This window comes from Musa acuminata, unplaced genomic scaffold (genome assembly GCF_036884655.1).
Source record: "Musa acuminata AAA Group cultivar baxijiao unplaced genomic scaffold, Cavendish_Baxijiao_AAA HiC_scaffold_481, whole genome shotgun sequence".
Classification (NCBI taxonomy): Eukaryota; Viridiplantae; Streptophyta; class Magnoliopsida; order Zingiberales; family Musaceae; genus Musa; species Musa acuminata.
In genome coordinates, this window is record NW_027020726.1 from 62,635 (window position 1) to 83,629 (window position 20,995).

Genomic DNA, 20,995 nt, shown 5'->3' on the forward strand with positions numbered 1-20,995 from the left:
CACTCCCTGTTGGATACTTCCAAGCATAACACTTCAAAGAGTGAAAAAGCCTGGACAGGATTCAATGAAAGGTCAGCAAACTTGGACCACCGAGTACCTCCTTACCTGTGTTCATCAATGTTGAAGCTAAGCCACTTGTTTCTTAGGTTAAACATCATAGCCACAGAGTCTGCCATGAGTTCCCATCCTTCTTCCTTGCTTTATTTTGTAGAAACAGACATGGTAGATGGGTTGTTCCCTTCACCTGGTCAAATCAGGATGCTCTTTTGTCTAGCTAGATTAAAATATGCATTAGAAAACAAACTCCACATAACAATCCAAGGCTCAATGATCTCATTCTCCCACATCACCCCTCATGTACCTTTCAAGTGTTTGCAAGACCTCAACCAGCATCAACCACCATTGTGGATTGGCCAGTGCTATGATGTTTACCAAAGATCTTTCGATTCACAGCATTCATATTCTACGGTAACAAAAAGACCCCAACAGCCAAAATTACACTATCGTTTTACTTGTCAATTCTTCATTTTGATGCTTTTGCTCTTTTGTTTGAGAGAGTATTCAATACTAAGCTTAGTGAGTATCTATCTGATTACCATGACATCGAGATTCACCCAAAAGTAAATTATATGTATCGGACATTACAATGATCAAAGCACAAGTCTTATTCCTACAAGCGACGTTTGGCCGACTGTCTCTTAAATGAACGCCTTCTCTGTTCTTTCTTACTTCGTGTACCAAAAGATAAACTCGGTCCCAAGTTGTCTGTGCCACTCGCTGCAGTGCTTGAAGATTTAATGCCGCAGCTGTCAAGCTTTGGTTCATATATACCCCGTGAGTTTGGGCATTAATTGCTGCAACTGTCTTCACCTTTGCTTGATTTGGAACAGTGAAGTTTTCCCTTTCATTGCCCTTCCAATAGGAACAAAAAGTCAAACAAGTGTGCCAGCGTTTCACTCCATTCTTCCTGATCCAGCCTCACACGCCAAGAACAATTGACAGTGGATTACTTTCTTGATGTCAAACAATGCAGATAAGATAGATTATTACCTTCGACATCTCTTCAAACTTTATTTCCATTAAGGATCAAATAGCTGACATCATGACTAAGTCATTATCTTATCGGTCATTCATCTCTCTTCTGATAAGATTGGTTGGTATCTCTGATGGAAGAACCATCTCATTGGGGCATAATGGTCTAGAAAACTCTCTTCACAAATCAAGAAAAGGAATTTACTGTATCTGATTGAGATCCTCTTTGATGTGAAGATATATTTTTTAGTATGAACAGGTCTGTTTAGGTGTGAACATATTTTGTATATATTAGGAAACATATTATTTAGATTTTATACCTATTATAGATAACCATATGATTATATATTTATAACCAATAAGAGATCGATAGAATTCGTAATTCCTCCCCTATAATTTGCCTTCCACAAAAATTGATTATGATAATATGTTATTTATATTGCATTTGCTTTTATTTTTCTCTTTTTTTGAATAATATATCATTATATATTTATTATTTTTATTAATAGTCTGCGAGTGGATATATATCCTGCTTTGCTTCTGTGTTGTATAATATTAAATCCCAAAAGACAACATGATCTAATATCCAACCAAAAAGAAAAAAGAAGAGAAAAAACATGAACACAATTTTTTTAAGTTGTTAATTAGTAAAGACTTTAATAGATTATCATCGTAAGTCTCATACTCGATTTTCGTCTTTATCATTTACCTTTTATAAAAAAATCAAAATTCTAGTGATTCCTCTTTGCAGCAAGTAATTATGCTCTTTAATTTTTCTAGTTCAATAGTAATGGAGGAAAACAATTTCTTGAGCTGACTCTCTTTGTCACAAGCTGTGCTAAGAGAATAGTGAAAGAAAAATCTAAGAGAAGTCATTTATCAAAATATAATGAGATGCTGATGAGACAATATATAAATTTGCTGGTAAAAACTTGATAATTTATTATAAGATCCTTAGCTTGGATCCCATCTTATTTTTTGAAAAAGATAAATAAATCAACTTCTCATTCTCAAATCTTATTTTTACCATAAGAATGAAAGCACCATAAGACTTCATCCCATCTACCAAGTATTATTGCGTGGGAGCTTTCAGAAGAAGCTTCAAGAAAAGGTGGATGATACTAAGCTGTGTTTGAAAAGCCTCAGCTGATTACTGATGACAGAGAGGTAATACCTACTCTGAGTCTTGAATCTCTTGGTCAATAACAAATGCAAACAATTGAAAGGGATGCCCACATCTCCTGTTCTTCCGACTTGTTTAGAGGAATTGACCATCTGTGGTTTTCTTTTTCTGTACCTTTTGGGGCTTAGAGAAAGAGAATCTGGCAATGGCCCTTTGTTATCATTTTAATATGTGTGATCTGTTGCAGTGTTACCCCAAAGAAACTAACATTGTTATACTAAAGTTTCTAACTATGGGTATTATGGAGATTTAACTCGAGTTAGGATTTCAAATAGGTTTAACGTTAGAGTTTTGAGAAGGGTTGAGATTTCTACCCTATAAAGACCCCATGTCTCTCATCTCTTAGGCCGTCAAAGGGAGTGAGGGATAAGGTTTAGAGGAGAGAGAATATTTTTAAGCTATATATACCCTTTGACTCCTCTCATGTCAAGCCATCAAATAGAGTTAGAGCTTGGGTTTTGAGGAGAGAGAAATCTATCCTTTTGTGACATCACAAAAGAAGGTAAGAATCCTTTTGTCTTTCCTTGATTGTTTTTCATTGTCTGTGTGATCTTTTGTTAGATAGCTTGTAAAGACTGACAATTCATCACTAAGGCCTAAACTCAAATCTTGCATTTACCACTTACCCTTTGTACCAAACAAAAAAAATTCAATTTATGCATTCAACCTTCTAAAAGATCTTACTATATTCTTGGCACTCTATGTGGGTTTTATGTAAGAACAAGGAAACTCCCTCTCCTCTTAACGGAGTAAGAAGAAAAATATGCACCGAAAAGAGCTCAATTCCATCATATTATAAGGTTTTGCAACTTAATTATCATGTTTGATGAGTATGCTTTCATGGCCAGTGTGAAGAATATACTGACTTTAGTACCTTCAACCTCCATCTACTTTGTGGTACTATTGAATCTGTGCAGAGAGATGAATTGCAAGAAAAATAAATAACAATTTCATGACTATACCATTGAAGAACATAGCTTTATCACATTGTTTTTGAGTTCAAAAATATTATTTTTTTTACAAAAGGTAAATAATGAGAATGAGATTTGATCCTTCCTATCAAATAGTCAAAGTCTTCATTTTAGTGAAATAGAAGTTCTACCAAATTACCTGTTTCAATGTGCAGGAATGCTTGCTTTTGGAAAAGAAGAGTTAATGGTTGGAACTTGTTGATATACAAACTGAAAAGAACACAAAAAGTAGGAAATTTAAGTAGATTCTTATTCTGTGTAGCATATGTTTGTATAAGCTACACAATACAATTTAGACTCTTCTGATATAGCTTTTGTTAAGATAGATATGAACCATATTACAATCAGATTAGGCTCAACGAAGTTAATGGACCAATTCGACACCAAGTGTCCTATGATTCGATATAACAATGTCAGCCCAACTGACTGATTTAGTATATGTTGATTCGATGAGTAAATATTAATTAGAATCGTATATGATCCGACAAATCAATAAAGTTAAAAGGTTAATTATCCCATGATGACAAACATCAATTACATGTTACTGGAGGAGGATGATGACCAAGTTCCTGAGCTATAAAATCTCATCTCTTTGATCAGCTACAACTAGGCTGTAGCAACTCTTTCAGCGTAAAGAAAGCATTCTGCAAGCAAGTTGCACATCATCCTCTCCAGATGGCACAAGTATGTATCATTCAGGCTTCAAAGTTCATCTTTTGGCATTCTGAGCTTTCTTTAATCTCATTCTTAGCTGTGTTTTCTAATGTTTAAACAGCAAAAGGTGGTGTTCACGGTTTCAGCGCTGGTTGATGTGAAGTCAAAGCAAAGAGTCATGGAAGCTGTTGCTGATATCCATGGTACTACTCCCTTTCTAGCTGATGATGATGTACGGTTACCCTTCATTTTAGTGTTTAATGGTGAACAAAGAAGAATTGCTCGATTCTTCACTTAGAAAGAACACCTCATCATGGTAGCTACAGTTTCCTGACAAATACCCATCATGAATAAGATATTGGAATTTCTTTATTAGAGTTCATGCTATAAACATTCCTGCATATATTGAATGGTAATCATCTTTCTTACCAAAGTTTAGCTTCAGCGTTTTATGATTCTTACCAAAATTCAAGTGTATTTTAATTTATGATTCTTACCAAAATTCGATCTCGAATCTGCACAAAACTCATAAATGCAAAGCTATTGCTTGAAAAAGAGAGAACAACATTTGAAGAAAATCACTTCAAATGAAAGCTTGTCGTTCAGCTCTAACCTTAGCGCAGAATCAAGTAGTGAAAGATGGTATCTTTGTATTCATGTCAACTTTTTTGTTTCAAGGAACAGATGCAGTGATGCATTGATATGTGATTTTGGGTTCAGGAGTTGATACGATAGCTGCTGATTTTAAGGAACAGAAGTTAACCATCACAGGTGAGATGGACATAATAGCAATCGCGAAGAGGTTGAAGAAATTTGGAAAGTTTGAAGTAGCATCGGTAGAAACAGGTGAAGAACAGAAAGAACAAAATGAAGGGAAGAAATAGTTCACTGCAATGTGGAAACCTTAGTTCTTTCTCATGGCAAACCGAGAAGTTTCTGATATGGATGGAAGCCATCAAATGTTCTTGACCAAGGAGGGAAGGTTGGCCTCTAGATCTTGATGTTTTGGTTTGCTCGGATGAGAACATATGCAATCACCTTCGATTTCGATGTAGTAAGTAAAATTTAGCTTATTGCTTGGAGAAAAAAAAAAGAAGTAAACTGAGAACTGATTTTTATTTTATTTTGATAGATAGAATCAGGAAATTTTCAGCTTCTTTTACTGATCCCAATGTGTGCATATTATGCTTTGGCTTCCAATAAGCAAGCAAAAGGTGTGAATCATGCAAACCGGTAAAGATCATGATAGTTGGGATCAAGCTAGGATCTTGAAATTTTATCCTACCAATAAACGATTTTAGGACCTCAACTTATTTTTGGTTATTTCAGGATCTTGAAGAAAATATTTATTTTAAGACCTCAACCATTAATACTATGTTAAAAAATGATTAAATGGTCCGTCGGACGAATGCATCAAACAAAAGAAAATACTTTGCTCAGGTGAATTCATCATATAGAATAGATGCTAGTCGAATTCGACATCTGATATTTTTTTTTTATCTTGGGTGGATGTATCGTAAACTAATTAATTTCGTGCCAATTCCATTTAAAATATGTGATTTCTTCACTCGGTGAGTGGTATGTATCCACCAATTTTGGCCTACCTCACAAAGTGATGAACAAAAAAGGTGAGAGGTGTACAAGTTCTAAACAACAAACAAGTAATAATCTATAATTAGAGGATTATGGTGCCAGCACAAATCTGGTTGTCCAAAGAAGAATTAGAAAGCATCAGCAAAAGCAGTAGTTGGATGATACAGTATTCAGCCAATCATCATACATGCACAACTTTTATGGTGCAATCATGAACATACTTAGAGAACAATTCCAACAAATCCCTGTAGCTTTACTGCTCACTATCCCTTACTTTATCAAGTGTCAGATTCGTAAGATGCATAATCTCAATAACTTTCTCGCAATGTTTTGTAAAGTGACCTTTTAATGTATGCTTTTGCTTGTTATCGACTGCCATGATTAGTGAACATGCTTTAGGATTGTGCTTCTACATTATTGTGATGACCCAAAAGGCAGAAGGCAATCCTTATATCTCACAGGCAGAGTTGCTTGTTATCGAGGGCTAAGGCTAGCTTTGAGCGGTTTGACAAACATATTAGATAGTTCATCAAGGAATTTTGACCAACCAGCAAAGGTTGGAGAACAAAGAACATAATGCGATCAACCACCTACGGGTAGATACAGTGGATGGCCAACTTGAAGCTAATTCAGCAAAGCGATGGCATGAGAAGCTGGTCCCAGCTGGAAGACAACGTGGTACAACTCACACCTCCCGCTGAGCTCCAAGAAAAGTCCAACAGGACTGGAGACAGCAAAGCTTGCAGACATCACAGGGAAGATTGCTAGGTTATCAACACAACAGGGAAGGTTGAGCTACCGACAGGAGTTGCTTGCAAGCACGGCGCTTCAAATCTAACACAAAGATAACCTGGGAGGGGGCCCAAATCAAGATATGAACTCGAAGAAGAAATGTCTCTTCATGAAAAAAAATTGATGTGAGATCAGCTGATGGTGGTTGTGATATTTAGATCGTTTCATCTGTCCTTTTGTTTCAGACTCAAAAATTACCGGCGCACGAGAAATTGTCTATTGCTCTTTGTTGGTTTGTCGACAAGAAATCATCTTTGGAGTGTATGATCAAGTTGCAATATTCATACAAGTTGGAATAAGTTCCTTCTTCTTTGCTGCTTTATCTGTTTGTGGCCTACTCAAAAGGTTAATTCATTCAAGCAAGCACAGAGGAGAAGGGAAGTCATGGCATGTGTGATTCGATGTGCTATGGGAATCGCAGTCCACCATATCCTGCCAGTAAGATCCTGGAGAAGGGCGTTGGTTGTGCAGGTAATGAATGAGATAGAGACATGAACTCATGAATCTGAACGATTGGATTCCTTGAACCGAATCATGCTCCGCATGATGCAGTGGATCTGCTTCCATGTAATGGTCCACGCTTTATCGCGGCGCGTAAAAGCTATCGCTGCAGTGGGGGGAGGGGACGACAGCGAAGCTTGTGTCATGTGGTCCAGATGACTTGCATTTGTGTGATGGCAGCCACATAATGGAATCCCAGCTCCGGTTGAAGGGCCCGAAGGAATCCTGAGGGAACTCCTACGTGAATTCTCATTCCAATATATAAATCTGTGCTCGGTAGTAGCTCGTCCTTTGTTTCGTGTGTCTTGGTGGAATCTGAGGCACAGCTTGCTGAGCTCTCTTGGGCAGTACTTTCGGGTGTGTGTGATTTAGTTGGTGGGAGATGGCAGAGGAGAAGCCGGCGGCCAGGGTGGAAGTGGAAGCGGAGGGAGCCTCGGTGGTGAAGGACGTGGAGGAGGAGAAGACGGCCATCGTGCCGGCCTCGGAGGAGAAGCCCGATGACTCCAAGGCTCTCGCCATCGTAGAACGTGAGATATTATGGTCTTGTGCATTTTGTTTCCTCTTCTACTGGTCTTCTCTTCCTCATATTATGGTTAGTTCTTTGTGTTCAATTGAACCTTAATGTTTCTTGTGATATGCAATTAAATTACAAGCAGAGTGTCTTCCTCTTGTTGATATTGATCTTTTCTTTTGCTAGTATGGAATCCCTTTCAGGTAGCTCAAATGTAAATTCATGGCTCCTGGCTTCTGGTTTTATTAGACCATTAATTAGGCTCATATTTATAGATACATGTTAATGAATTCTTGCCTGTATTCATGTCTGAAACTATGATGCCAACTTCATTAGTCTCAATTACTTTTGATATGGAATACAAAATGATTTAAATATATAGGAAGGCAAATAGTTAAGTTCACAAACTTGAGTAATACTTTTAAGCTTTGCCTTATTGCTCTCAAGTCCATTAAGGGTTCAGCTAATATTTCACATGGTATTCATGATTTATATTTTATGAAGTGCATCATGGTATATGAATTTAATGCTTGAGAGATATGACTTTGGCCTTCTCTTTTTCACAGAGGTTGTGGAACCTTCTGCAAATGACAGAGGTAGGTGTTCTCACAATACAGTGTCTGAATCTTTAGTTCTTTCTTCTATGAATTGAATCATCAAAGCTAAAAAAGAGAGAAATTTTTGGTATTGCTCTTCCAGATACTGCTCTTGCAAGGGTTGCAACAGAGAAGAGATTGTCACTGATCAAGGCATGGGAGGAAAATGAAAAGGTTAAGGCAGAAAACAAGTAAGCAAGCTTATGGCTCATATTCCTCATCTTTTCCTTGTGGCTATTTAAAATAGTGCCCCATCAAGGCATTGAATTTAATTAAACAGTGGTAACATCAAAAATACATTTCACTCACTGAATAATATAATCAGAAGCCTATGCATCTGCAATGTCAAACAGGGCTCTCAAGAAGATGTCATCCATTAGTGCATGGGAGAACTCAAAGAAGGCTGAGGTGGAAGCTGAGCTGAAAAAGAAAGAGGTGAGCAACTTCTCCCATCACTCCACCCAGTTGTAAATTATCTTATGAGCCATTGAAATCATTTTTATAACATCACAAACCAAAATTTTGAGTTGCTTTAACTGCAAGGTGGGTTATAGTGGATTGACATGGGTGTTCATGATACCAATGCTTGTAATTTGATTAAGATTTTGTGTTAAATGCAATAATCCATTTGCTGAAATAAAAAGGCAACAATGGAAAGTTCAAGCAATCTATTCTTATCATTTACCTCCAGTATAAGGTTTGAACTCATTGTTTAGGGATTGACCCACCATTTTAGGATTTTTCTTTTGAGAAAATCATTCTTTCTCAGTTGAAATGTGAAGAATTAGAAAGTTTAAAATATTGTGCATCCTACCTTAGCATAATATCATGGACTCAACAATAACTATTTTAGGCCAAATTGCAGCATCTTCTCCACTCTTAACATGGTTGATTTAGCATTTTGGTGGGCCAAAATATTTTCTGAAGTTATGACCAGCATGTTCATCAAATTAAGGCATCTCTTGAAGAGATCAAAAGTAAAAAGAAGAAGACGAAGAAGAACAATATACAATGAATGTGTTTATTGGCATGATTTGGAAGAACTTATGCAAATTCAAAACCAACAATATGCAGGAAGAACTGGAAAAGAAGAAAGCAGAGCATGCGGAGAAAGTAAAAAACAAGATTGCCTTGATTCACAAGGAAGCAGAAGAGAAGAGAGCAATTGCTGAGGCTAAGCATGGCGAAGAGGCCCTCAAGGCTGAGGAGAAGGCTGCAAAATATCGTGCCACCGGGCTCACTCCAAAGAGGATTTTTGGGTTCTTTTAAGGCCTGAAAGTTGACTACAAGAGAACAGATTGAAGAGACTATTCACCTCCAATCTGTTCTTGTGATTCTTGAGTTTTCTGAGTGTGTAGTGTCAGTCCTTCAGATGCAGCTTTCTCTGACAGGTTGTGTTGATTGTTCACAGAGAGAGAGAGAGTGTGTGATTTGGTTGAGAATCAATGTGTTTGATCTGTTAACTGTGATGTTCATGTGTATGATTTAATTTACATGTGCACAGCTTTGTTCTTACTTTTCAATGTAAAGAATCATATGTGTATTTAATCCAAAATTTAATTAAATGCCATGTTCATGTCCTTCTCAGTAAGACAACTTACACAATATGATTGTTTTCTGTAATCTCTACTAAATCTGTCAATGGCATTGCCATCTTACAGTGATTGTATGAGGAAGAAGCAGTTGCAAGTTGCCTTCATCTACAGTTTTGGCTTTAATTGTTAGTAGTTGCTGAGTTGCATCATGGGACAACAACAACAGGCCAAAGGACATCATTTATGCTACTTAATATGCATCTTCAGTAAAATTATTTCTATAAATGCACATAGAAATATTTTTTATTGATCTGATTAGTGAAGTACATCTAACTATATGCAGAATATGAATATAAATATATAAAGAAAGAATCCTTTTTGCATAGTACTGCAGAAAGACATTGCAATCTGCATATCAACTAAAACTCTTCATGTTTGCATAAAAATCCCACAAATCATATACCATGGAGCACAGAAATCTTTGATTCATCCACCAATGGCCAAAAAAAAGCACTTAAAAATTATTTATTTCTCAGTGCAGTGATCAGTAGCAATTTTTTTGATGATCTGTCACTTTTTTCATCCTTGAAACCTTATTTTCAGAAAGTTCAAAAGAACTATGTTTCTATTCAACCTCCTGACACATTTTGCATCACATTCCTCCTCAAAATCCAAAAAGAAAATGATACATTGACATAGATTACAAAGGTTCAAAACTTTTGGCACCCAGGGAACCATGATTCTGATTGGACCAGATCAGAACCTAAGAACAAGAATTAGCTGTGGCTTTTAAATTAGCAATTTTTTTCATCTGAGACAAAGTTTTATGATCATCATAAGAAAAGTATGTTCAATTTAGAACAACCTTACTCAAGAATCAGAATGTGTTTGGCTACAGCTTGGCCTTCTTCCATTGAGAGTGCAAAGGACCAAGTTCTTTTCCAACATAAATAAAGCAGCATCTTCAAAAAAAAAATCTTCTCATTCAAAGTTCATGAATTATGAGACACCCAAATTAGGCAATCCATGAAGAGTTCTATGTTTCCTGATATTAATATATACAGATTGGATTGCAAACACCATTCCCTCTGGCACATCCTTGACTGGGTCTTCAAGACATGCATGCCTCCTGTTTTGTCTCCTATCTTTCCTCCCCTTCCCCATCTTTCTTCACCAAAACAGCACCTAATTCTCATGCTTTAAAGCCTTAATTTCTCAAATCTCTTCTCCCTCCCCCTCCTTTCACCTTTGATTTTCTCCCCTTCATTGCAAACAGGGGGGAGGGGAGAGATGCATCACAAGAACTCCTGCATCAACTCCATTCCTAGTTGTTCTTAGCAAAAGCACATATCAGCAGAGTTAGCAGTTGCTCCTGTGCTGAGCCAGATACTTTGAATTGCTTGGATCATCACCATGTCTTTCACTGGCACCCAGGACAAGTGCAATGCATGCAACGAGACGGTCCATTTCATCGATCTCTTGACAGCTGATGGAGTCCCTTATCACAAGACTTGCTTCAAGTGCAGCCACTGCAAAGGAACCCTTTCTGTAAGTTTGAATTCTCAAGCAGCATGAAGCAATGTGGAGCCAAGTGAATTGCTCTAATTTCACCAATTCCTTTGGATTTTTGTGCAGGTGCATCTCTCACATCCACCGTGAACAAAAGATGCTTGTTGTTCCCTGATTGCTAGCATAAAGAACTATTCATGTCATTAATTCAAGAAACATATATTGCATCACTAAATGGGTATAGTATAGTATTCTCAGAGTGCCACATTCTTTTCTTCATAATGGCATTTTGTTATAGGTTTGTAGCCGATTGTTACACTTGAAGAACATGCAACATGCTTTTTATATTCCTTATGTAGCCCTCACAACAAGAAGAAAAGACACTTTGTTTCTCTCAAGACAAGAAATCATCTATGTTAGAGGTTTGCTAGGCACAGGTGAAAATGCTAATATTCTCTTCCTACATATTTCTTACAGATGTGCAGCTACTCTTTCATGGATGGCATCCTCTACTGCAAGCCTCATTTTGAGCAGCTGTTCAAGGAGACAGGCAGCTTCACCAAAAAAGTTCCCAGCAGGTAATAGTCAGAGTCTTATCCCATAAACTTTCACTTGATTCTTCTCTTTTTTCCTATTTTATGAATGAAAATGGAATGCAAGCCCCATTAGAATTCATTCCAAAAGTTCTGAAACGATATAGAATGTATCTGTGATACATGAAGATGGAAACACTAGTCATCTTCCACATTTCTCCATCAAGTTAACAGAGCTAAAAGCCAACAATTCAGATAAAGATTAACTCTTTTAGAATTAACTATTTCCTTATGGCCTAATGATGCTTTTGTGATCCAAGGTGCAAAGTCTGGTGAGAGGAATGAATTGTTATGTATGCCGTGCATCTACTACCTTCAGCTAAATGGGAAAGTTCGATCCTTGGACTAAGACATAGCTGATAACTAATGGCCATGTCTTTGCAGTCTAGGACTCCAAACAAGGTCTCCTCCATGTTCTCTGAAACCCAGGACAACTGTGCCAGCTGCAGGAAATCAGCGTACCCCTTGGAGAAGGTTTGAACGGTACACACAGTGCAATGATGAGCTTCAAAGGTTGGCAAACTTGATGAATTCGTCAAACCCTCCCCCCTTTCGATCTTTGTTTCTGGTAGCTGACCGTGGAAGGTGAGTCGTACCACAAGACCTGCTTCGGGTGCTCCCATGGCGGCTGCACTCTCACGCCCTCCTCCTACGCCGCCCTCGACGGCATCCTCTACTGCAAGCACCACTTCGCGCAGCTGTTCAAGGAGAAGGGGAGCTACAACCACCTAGGCCGGGTGGCTTCTTTGAAGCGGAGCTCTGAACCTGTGAGCAATAATAAGCGACTGCACCCTCTGTAATGTATGATGGCTTCGGTCAAAACCAGAATCGTCGAGCTGAAATGTGCTTTTCAGTAGAACGGGCAGTAATCGATCGAAAAGCGTAATCTTGGACACGAATGATATGAATTGGGCTCCGGCTTAGGCAAGAGGAACGGGTTAACCCAAGCAGAAGAACAGGAGTTAGCCCATCCCACATCATAAAAGAGTATAAGCTTTGTGTGACGGATGCATGCTACTGCTGCACCTCTTAAATCCAATACCACATTGTTGTCGCTTGTTTAGAATCATCAATCAATCTTCTAATATTTCAAATAAATAACAATTATAATCTTTCTAAAATACTCTTCCCGAAGTCATTGTAGCCCAGGCTGGCTTGGATCCTTCTCTTGACGTACTTAAATTCCTAAATCAAGATTTAATTAAATATTTTTGTTTTCTTTTTTTTGGTATATATAAAGAGTAGGGAAATTATTTAAAAATAATATTAATAATAATAAATATTTTGATTCAATTATTATAGGAAAAAAAAGACTAATTAACAAACAGTTCAAAGACTAATTAAAAAAGACTAAGATAGGTAAGGTATATATGAAAAGTTCAAAACCTTGTTTTAAATGATAGGTTAATTATAAATTATCTAGTTATGTTTAGTATTACCGTCCCTACGCTTTAAAAAGTCACGTTCATATCCCTACGTACAACAAGATAGGTAAGGTATATATGAAAAGTTCAAAACCTTGTTTTAAATGATAGGTTAATTATAAATTATCTAGTTATGTTTAGTATTACAGTCCCTACACTTTAAAAAGTCACATTCGTATCCCTATATTTATGAAAATAAAATATTTAACCTCGTTTCTCCTCACGTCATCGACTCTACTAACAAAAGATATTGTGAGAAATTAATTTCGATCCTCACTATTCAAAGAGATTAATTTCATAAAAGGATAATTTTTGTGAGAGCTTTGTCATCCTCTTGAATGGCCTACCAATAGTGGGTGTCGATAATTATTCTCATCTCCTACACCATCATATTTATGTTGCTTCACTACCCTCTCGGATAGCTTCCCAAACTACGATGTCAATGGTGATCCTCATCTCCTACACCATCTCATTTCCCATTTCCTACACCGCTTTACTATCCTCCTCTCTTGACTTTGTTATTCTACTAAATGGCTTACCCAATAATAGTGTCAGTGGTTATTCTCATCTCATGCACTGTCTCATTTCTCCTGCTTCACCATCATTGCCTCCGGTTTCACTATCCCCCTGAACAACCTACCCAACAGTTGCTTTGCTATCTTCCCGGACAACCTATCTAACGATAGCATCGATGGCGTATGCAAGGCCGGTGGCTCTTTGTGAAATTAATCTCTTTAAACAGCAAGGACCAAAATTATATTTTTTTAATCCCTTTTTAATGCTATTTTTTGTATGTGACAACACATGCGGTATATTCCATCAGTAGAGTCGATGATACGAGGAGAAATAAAATTGAATGTTTTACTTCGTGAGTGTAGGGATGCTAATATAACCTTTTAAATATAAAGACTAAAATGCTAAATATAACTAACTAGAAGGATAATATATAATTAACTCATCATTTGAAATAAGGTTTTGAACCTTCCATATATATTTTATATATCTTGTTGTACACATTATCTTACCGACCCCTTTATCATTTTTGTTTGAAGGAGTTGTTTGTTCATTAGTGTATTAGATCTTTTATTATTATTAATACTATTTTTGAATAATTTTTTATTCTTTATATATAGGGCTAATTATATATTATTCATGTAATTAACCACCCTTAGTATCTCAACCTCCATATTTTCAAAAATTATATTAAGATCTTTATACTTAGTGAAATATTTAACCTCATTACTCTAAAACTCTTCTTTCTTTCTTGATTTTTAACCGAAATTATTTTTTTAACCTTTATAGGGATTTTAATATTTTACTTTGGTAAGTATACGAATCCCAATATAATTTTGGAAAGTATAAAGATCAGAATATTAAATGTAAATAATTACAAGAGTAATTTATAATTAACCCTTATATACATAAAAAAAAAAAGAAAACAAAAATATTTAATTAAATCTTGATTTAGGTATTTAAGTAGTTCTAAGAGAAGGATCCATAACAAGTCTTAGCTACAGTGACATATAGAAGAGTATTTTAGAAAGATTATTTTTATGATTTGTTTGAAATTTTAGAAGATTCATTAATGATTCTAAACAAGTGACAAACAGAACATGCAGGAACAAGAATGACAGAGGGTGTCGGTAAAATATTGTATATAACAAGATCTGTAAGATATATATGGAAGGTTCAAAACCTTGTTGGAAATGGTCCACACATGAGTCTGTGCTGGGTCGTGACAACCTCGTAACCTCAGTGATGCTGAGATTAGAGTCACGGTTCTTCACCATCCGCATCACCACCATCTCCGAGGGGATAGCAAGTCCCCAGTCCACCGGTGCTCCACAGGAACAGTGCATAGCTTCCCCCATGGTGTTGGCTCTCAGGGTCCGCCTGCAATGCCTCCAGGAACATCTCCTCCGAGGCCTCGAGGTCGCCCCGCCCGCGCCACAGGAAGAAAGCGTATCTGCTCATCGCCTCCGCGTCCGCGGGTTCCTGCATCACCGCCCATCTGAAGAAGTACTCCGCCCTGTCACCAAGTACATCAATGGTCAACGATGAGTCCATCTCTCCGAGATGTTGCGTCGGGTTTCACCTGTCGAGATCCTTCTCGTACTGGTACAGGAGCTGCGCGTAGTTGGACAGGATCAAAGAGGTCGTCAGCCCGGATGAGATCATGTTCTCGTAAGCCGCGCGCCGCCGCTTGAAGTCGGGACGTCCACCGTCATAACTTCTAGCTTCTTCGTCTTCGTCGAGGATTCCGACGTCGAACCAGCACCTGGAAGCCGCAGCCTCCGCCGTATCGAATACGATGGCATCTGGAATCTCCCTCTTGCTGGAAGCGGCCAAGAACTCGGACAGGAGAACGAGAAGCCTGACGACGAGATCAGGCGAGGTGCAGAAGACGTTCTGGAAGAGCCAGACGAGGGACTCGGCGGCGTCCTTCGGAGCGCCAGCGCGGGTTTCGCCATCGTAATCGCTGGAGAGAACCGACCTCTGGATCTCCTCCATGGCGTAAGCCAGCGACCACACGGCGCTCCCGATGTCGCCCAGGTCGGTATCGGGAGGCGCCCGCGGGCGGCGGGAGTTCATCCTCTTCTTCTTCAGCTGCACGAGGCGGAGGGAGAAGGGGATGCCGACAGCGGAACCCTTGATTCGGAAGCCGACGAGCGGCGCATCGCCGGAGGAAGGATGCTTGGGCGCCGCGCCGGGAGGGTGGAGGAGCCATGGGGGTTCAGGGTCGCCAATACGTGGACTCTCCCTGGGCCGTCCGCTGCATGAGCCGCAGACACGTAAGCCGGGGGCTCTTCGTGGAGCAGCAGCCGGACGCTTGAGGGAGAAGTAGGGAACTCCAGGAAAGGAGTTGGGGAGACGAAAAGTCGAGGTGAGGGAGGAGAAGGTGGGCTTCATCTCATGTCGCAAGGGGGATGCGGGGAAGGGGGAGAGAGAGCAGGGGAAGTGGAAGGATTATAGAGGGAAGTATGAGGAGAGGAGGAAGAATAGGAGGAATGCGGAGCCAGGAATGCGGATCGATGACCTGAAACCTCGGTCAAGAACGCTTCATACGATGCCAGCTCACATTTCTTTTTCTTTTTCTCGAGCCCTTTCTCAAGTTTTTTTTTTTCTTTTAAGAAAATTTGTCATTTTTTTCTTAATAAAATTAATATATAATATAATATCTATAACCTCTCTAAATTGTTGGGTCATATTCCTGAATATTCGACTCGTTTTTGTTCGACTACGACAGTTCGAAATGGCTTATAACTCTTCGAATTATGAGCCCATCTTTGGCTTTGACATCCCCTCTCCCGTTCGATTGCAATTATCATTTGTATAGCCAATATTTACCCCATTTAATTTGAATTTAGATTAACTTTTAGTTCTCAAAATATCAAAATTTGGAGTCCCCTTATTATCAATAATGCTCAACATCTGAACAATTCAAGTCTACCAAAACGGCATGGTGGCTTTGGACGGTGGATGAAGGAGGAGCACGATGATCCTACGGCTGGTGACCGATCGAATGACGCAGACCACTCTTTGGTGACAGGAAGAACAATAACGTTCCCGATTCTTCGACGCCAAGAACATCTGCCCGCGCCTTCTACGCCCCTCTCCTCTCTTCTCGTCCGTCCACGTCACTCACGAACAAACCCCCTACGTTGCCATATGGTCTCTCCAAATCTCACTGGCCGGAGAACATGGCAGATCGTTATTGGTCCACGTTATACAACGTGACACGGTGTCAAAGGTCATTTGCTTGCGGGCGCTGTTCTCGGCGACAACCGACCTTCCTACTATTAATAAACCCTTGAGCTCGGACACTCTTCCCGCGAGACGCCAACGGGAAGCCTTCGGGAGCTCGAGAAAAAGGAAAGAAAGAATTGTGTGAGAGTGCGCGTGGAGTGAGTGAGAAAGAGAGGAGTTATGGATCGGTCACTCGGGAATCGGGGATCTCTGGTGTTGTTTGGCCTTTTGCTCACCGGTTTGGTTCCATCCATCGCCAAGCAATTTTTGTTGTTGTCTTGAGTTATTTGTTCGTTGATTACTTATTGAAGTTTCTTGGAATGTATGTGGTGGATTTGAGAATGGTTCGGGCTTCAAAATTTTCCCCATCTTTTCTGAAAGCTGGTCTTTTTATAGTGCTTAAGAGATGAAACTTTTGCGTTTCTGGATACGATTAAGCTTGGAAATTTGTGGCTGCAGCTTTCTTGCCCTTGTAGCTTAGTTTACTTGTAGTGGATTCTGTTCCAAGATTTATTACTGGAAGCAAGAGAATATCTAGGAAGATGATGATGGCTTCCAAACATTTATGTTAGGTTTCTTTTGTTGTTGAGTGAAATTTATGTTAGATTTCTCTCTAGAAGAATTTATCTTCAGTATTCTTCTAATTCTACCGAATTCTTCAGACACTTTCCTTTATGAATTGATCTTTAACTTTGCTCTGCTCTGCAACTCCATGGCCTTCCATCTATCAATGAAATCTAAAAGCGAATCATTGAGTTCATGCCATTGTGTTTGATAAATGTTCTGACAATTTAGATGTTTCTGATTTTGCCATCATAATTGTGATCTTTTGTTCCTGACGTTGTCTCTTTTGGCAAGTATAATTTCTTGATTAAGGGTATGTACTGTTAAATTTTCATATGTAAATGGTGACTATTTTAATTTTGGCAGGATGCATGGTTGCATTTCGATTGCAAGAGAGGAAGCTACGAAGTTGGGAACGGTTATCGGAATTGATCTTAGGACTGCCTACTCCTGTGTTGGTGTGTACAGAAATGGTCATGTGGAGATCATAGCTAACGATCAGGGGAATCGGATCACTCCGTCATGGGTGGCTTTCACCGATACTGAAAGATTGATCGGCGAGGCTGCGAAGAATCAGGCAGCTCTGAACCCAGAAAGAACTATTTTTGACGAAGACGGTATGATATCTTCCTTTCATAGTGTTTGAATCCTTGTTCTGTTCTTGCATCCAAGTAACCTGCAGTTTGGCACCCATGCGCGACAGATTCGATGACCCCGAGGTAGAGAGGGATATCAAACTTCTTCCGTACATGATTGTGAACAAAGATGGGAAGCCCTACATTCAAGTCAAGATCAAGGATGGGGAGACCAAAGTTTTCAGTCCAGAAGAAATCAGTGCCATGATCCTGACTAAGATGAAGGAGACTGCTGAAGCATTTCTTGGGAAGAAAATTAAGGATGCTGTTGTCACAGTCGCAGGTAAAGTTCCACGTAATTCAACAAATTGATGTGCCGCCTTTTCTTCTTCTGCTTGATATGTCTGAATTTGGCATTCTTGCTCTCACTATCTTCATTCTGTTCCAGCATATTTCAATGATGCTCAGAGGCAGGCAACAAAGGATGCCGGGACGATAGCTGGCTTGAATGTTGTTAGGATCATTAATGAGCCAACAGCTGCTGCAATCGCGTATGGTCTCGATAAGAAGGGTGGAGAGAAGAACGTCCTTGTTTTCGACCTTGGTGGTGGGACATTTGATGTCAGTATCTTGTCGATCGATAATGGAGTTTTTGAGGTTCTGGCAACAAATGGTGACACACATCTAGGAGGTAAACTCCTTAATCCTGTAGCATAATGTTTGTCTTGATCGAATGCAATATTTGAAGAGTGGCAATTGGTTATTATCTGTAAAGATGGTCAGTTCTGCATCAGAGAAGGGTTCAACAAAATGTCATGAGCTGTGGTGTTTCTGTATGGTATGTTCTTGATTCAGATTCACTTTTACCGCAGGTGAGGACTTCGACCAGAGGATCATGGAGTATTTTATCAAGCTGATCAAGAAGAAGCATGGAAAGGACATCAGCAAGGACAACAGAGCTCTTGGCAAGCTGAGGAGGGAATGTGAGCGTGCTAAGAGAGCACTGAGTAACCAGCACCAAGTTCGTGTGGAGATCGAGTCGCACTATGATGGCTTGGACTTCTCAGAACCACTCACGCGGGCGCGATTCGAAGAACTGAACAATGATCTCTTCAGGAAGACCATGGGGTCTGTGAAGAAGGCATTGGAAGATGCTGGACTGGAGAAGCACCAGATCGATGAAATTGTTCTTGTGGGTGGGAGCACCAGGATTCCTAAGGTCCAATAGCTCCTCAAGGACTATTTCGATGGCAAGGAACCGAACAAGGGCGTGAATCCAGATGAGGCTGTTGCCTATGGTGCAGCCATCCAAGGAAGCATTCTAAGTGGAGACACCGATGAAAGAACCGGAGGTGATGATCATCTATCAGCCTTCTCACATAAACATTACTCTGCCTGCTTCCTGTACGCTTCTGATGTGATCGTGTTGCAGGCATACTTCTGCTGGATGTGGCACGCCTGACTCTTGGGATCGAGACTGCTGGTGGAGTCATGACAAAGCTGATTCCAAGAAACACTGTCATCCCTACAAAGAAATCTCAAGTTTTCACCACTTACCAGGATCAGCAGACCACTGTGTCAATTCGGGTACAAAACTGCAGCAGTATTTGAAGCATATTGTCATACTTCCTCAACACGTTGCTTGCATGAGTTTGATTGTTTGATGTAGGTCTTTGAAGGTGAAAGAAGCCTTACCAAGGATTGCAGGTTGCTCGGACAGTTCGATCTCACTGGAATTCCGCCAGCTCCAAGGTAAACTTGGTCCTTCTTTCTTCCATCAGAACGACATGATCTGCTGGAGTTGGTCGTCATCACAAGCTTATCATTTTGTTGATGCTGAAATAGGGGCGTACCGCAGATTGAAGTCACATTCGAGGTGGATGCTAATGGCAACCTCAACGTCAAGGCAGAAGACAAGGGCACTGGCAAATCAGAGAAAATAACCATCACCAACGACAAAGGGCGGCTCAGCCAGGAAGAGATCGACCGAATTCTATCCAAGAATATTATTTTAAGAATTGTCTCTATCAATCCTTATTTTTTTATCAGATTCATTTCTTACTTTCACTCCACCAAATCTACTTAGCCAATAACTAATTAGTCCTATTGATACTCCTTTATCTAAATCTCCAATATTACAATCCGAATCTTTAATGCTACAATATGCTATTATGTAGTCTTATTCAATTGGAGAAATTACTATGATTGCACTTAAGCTTCATATGTATTTAAGATAGCCGACTCTAGAAAAGGTCGATGTTCACCCTTTTAATATTGTCAAGAGTTTGAACCGATAGTAGCAGATCCAAACATAGACATAGGTAATTTCGTTCCTTCTTCAAATCTTGATGTTCTCATAATCATTAGGAAAAGAATTAGATCTTGTTCGATACATAAATATATGTCCTATCATATATTATCTCAAGCCCTTAAAGTTTTCATAATTTATTTATTGTTTAAAAATTTAAAAAAATATATAGAATGTTCTATTAATTCTAGAATGAAGAGAGACAATTATAGAGGAGATAGAGAGCCTTTTTTAAGAGAATGACACTTGGAGTGATGCATCTAGCTGTTAGGATCAAGAGCACTAAGAGGAGGGGGGGGGGGAGGGTGAATTAGTACAGCGGAAAACCTTTTGCGATTAAAACCGAAAACTACTTTCGTTCGATATAAGTGATTTTGGTAAGAAAGCCGATTCGTAAATCACTTCAACTTTTGACTAGGAGAGATGCAGCAAAGATATGAACGCAGTTTGTAATTATGATGAAAATCAGAATATAAGCGCAAACTGAAATACGATGTTCGTATGATAAAAGCGATTTCGGTATAAAAGCTGATTCGTAAACCACTTTAACTTAAGATAAGGCGAGATGCAGTTAAAGCAAAGATATAAAGTTAGTTTGCAGTTATAATGGAAATCAGAACGTAAGAGCAAACTGAAATACGACGTTCGTACGATAAAACTGATTTGCGTCTTAAACCCCGATTCGGAAAGCACTGAACTTTGAAACACGTTCATAAAAACACAGAAGGCAGTAAGCTATTGAGGAGGTTTGCAGTAAAGATAAGATGCTCAAAGTAAATGCAAACCGAGATTTAGAGTGGTTCGGTCAATCTTGACCTACTCCACTTTTGGCTTCCTCCACCGACGAGGTCACCGACGTCAACTAGAGGCCTTCCTTCAATAGGCGAAGGCCAACCACCCTTTTACA

General features: G+C 39.2%; 4 protein-coding genes and 1 pseudogene across 7 annotated transcripts; 4 read left to right on the forward strand and 1 right to left on the reverse strand.

Moving 5' to 3' along the window:
• The first annotated feature begins 2,576 nt into the window (after window positions 1–2,576).
• Window positions 2,577–6,533, forward strand: LOC103984612 (uncharacterized). 2 transcript variants are annotated; one of them, XM_009402143.3, is made up of 4 exons: window positions 2,577–2,717; window positions 3,787–3,870; window positions 3,962–4,043; window positions 4,561–6,533. In XM_009402143.3, the coding sequence occupies exons 2-4, from the start codon at window positions 3,862–3,864 to the stop codon at window positions 4,722–4,724; spliced, it is 255 nt and encodes an 84-aa protein (XP_009400418.2). In that variant the 5' UTR covers window positions 2,577–2,717; window positions 3,787–3,861; the 3' UTR covers window positions 4,725–6,533. The 2 variants fall into 2 exon arrangements, with proteins under 2 accessions (XP_009400418.2, XP_065032434.1); XM_065176362.1 differs by lacking the exon at window positions 2,577–2,717 and having other exon boundaries at window positions 3,356–3,870.
• A 379-nt stretch (window positions 6,534–6,912) lies between these two features.
• LOC103984611 (remorin) lies at window positions 6,913–9,413 on the forward strand. The gene is made up of 5 exons (XM_009402142.3): window positions 6,913–7,253; window positions 7,804–7,833; window positions 7,937–8,024; window positions 8,187–8,268; window positions 8,908–9,413. The coding sequence occupies exons 1-5, from the start codon at window positions 7,109–7,111 to the stop codon at window positions 9,100–9,102; spliced, it is 540 nt and encodes a 179-aa protein (XP_009400417.1). The 5' UTR covers window positions 6,913–7,108; the 3' UTR covers window positions 9,103–9,413.
• A 1,170-nt stretch (window positions 9,414–10,583) lies between these two features.
• On the forward strand, window positions 10,584–12,390 carry LOC103984795 (LIM domain-containing protein PLIM2b-like). Of its 3 annotated transcripts, XM_009402355.3 has the most exons (4): window positions 10,584–10,916; window positions 11,355–11,455; window positions 11,860–11,944; window positions 12,043–12,390. In XM_009402355.3, the coding sequence occupies exons 1-4, from the start codon at window positions 10,782–10,784 to the stop codon at window positions 12,268–12,270; spliced, it is 549 nt and encodes a 182-aa protein (XP_009400630.2). In that variant the 5' UTR covers window positions 10,584–10,781; the 3' UTR covers window positions 12,271–12,390. The 3 variants fall into 3 exon arrangements, 1 of the variants encoding a protein (XP_009400630.2); XR_010506557.1 differs by lacking the exons at window positions 11,355–11,455; window positions 11,860–11,944; window positions 12,043–12,390 and adding an exon at window positions 11,004–11,042 and having other exon boundaries at window positions 10,779–10,916; XR_010506558.1 differs by lacking the exon at window positions 10,584–10,916 and having other exon boundaries at window positions 11,198–11,455; window positions 11,731–12,183.
• Window positions 12,391–14,527: 2,137 nt separating this feature from the next.
• LOC135660335 (uncharacterized) lies at window positions 14,528–15,923 on the reverse strand. Its single transcript, XM_065176363.1, has 2 exons — window positions 14,990–15,923; window positions 14,528–14,923 (listed from the first exon to the last, which is right to left on the reverse strand). Exons 1-2 carry the CDS (start codon window positions 15,802–15,804, stop codon window positions 14,668–14,670), a joined length of 1,071 nt encoding a protein of 356 aa, XP_065032435.1. The 5' UTR covers window positions 15,805–15,923; the 3' UTR covers window positions 14,528–14,667.
• Window positions 15,924–16,741: 818 nt separating this feature from the next.
• Window positions 16,742–19,913, forward strand: LOC135660338 (luminal-binding protein 5-like; annotated as a pseudogene).
• The last annotated feature ends 1,082 nt before the right edge of the window (window positions 19,914–20,995 follow it).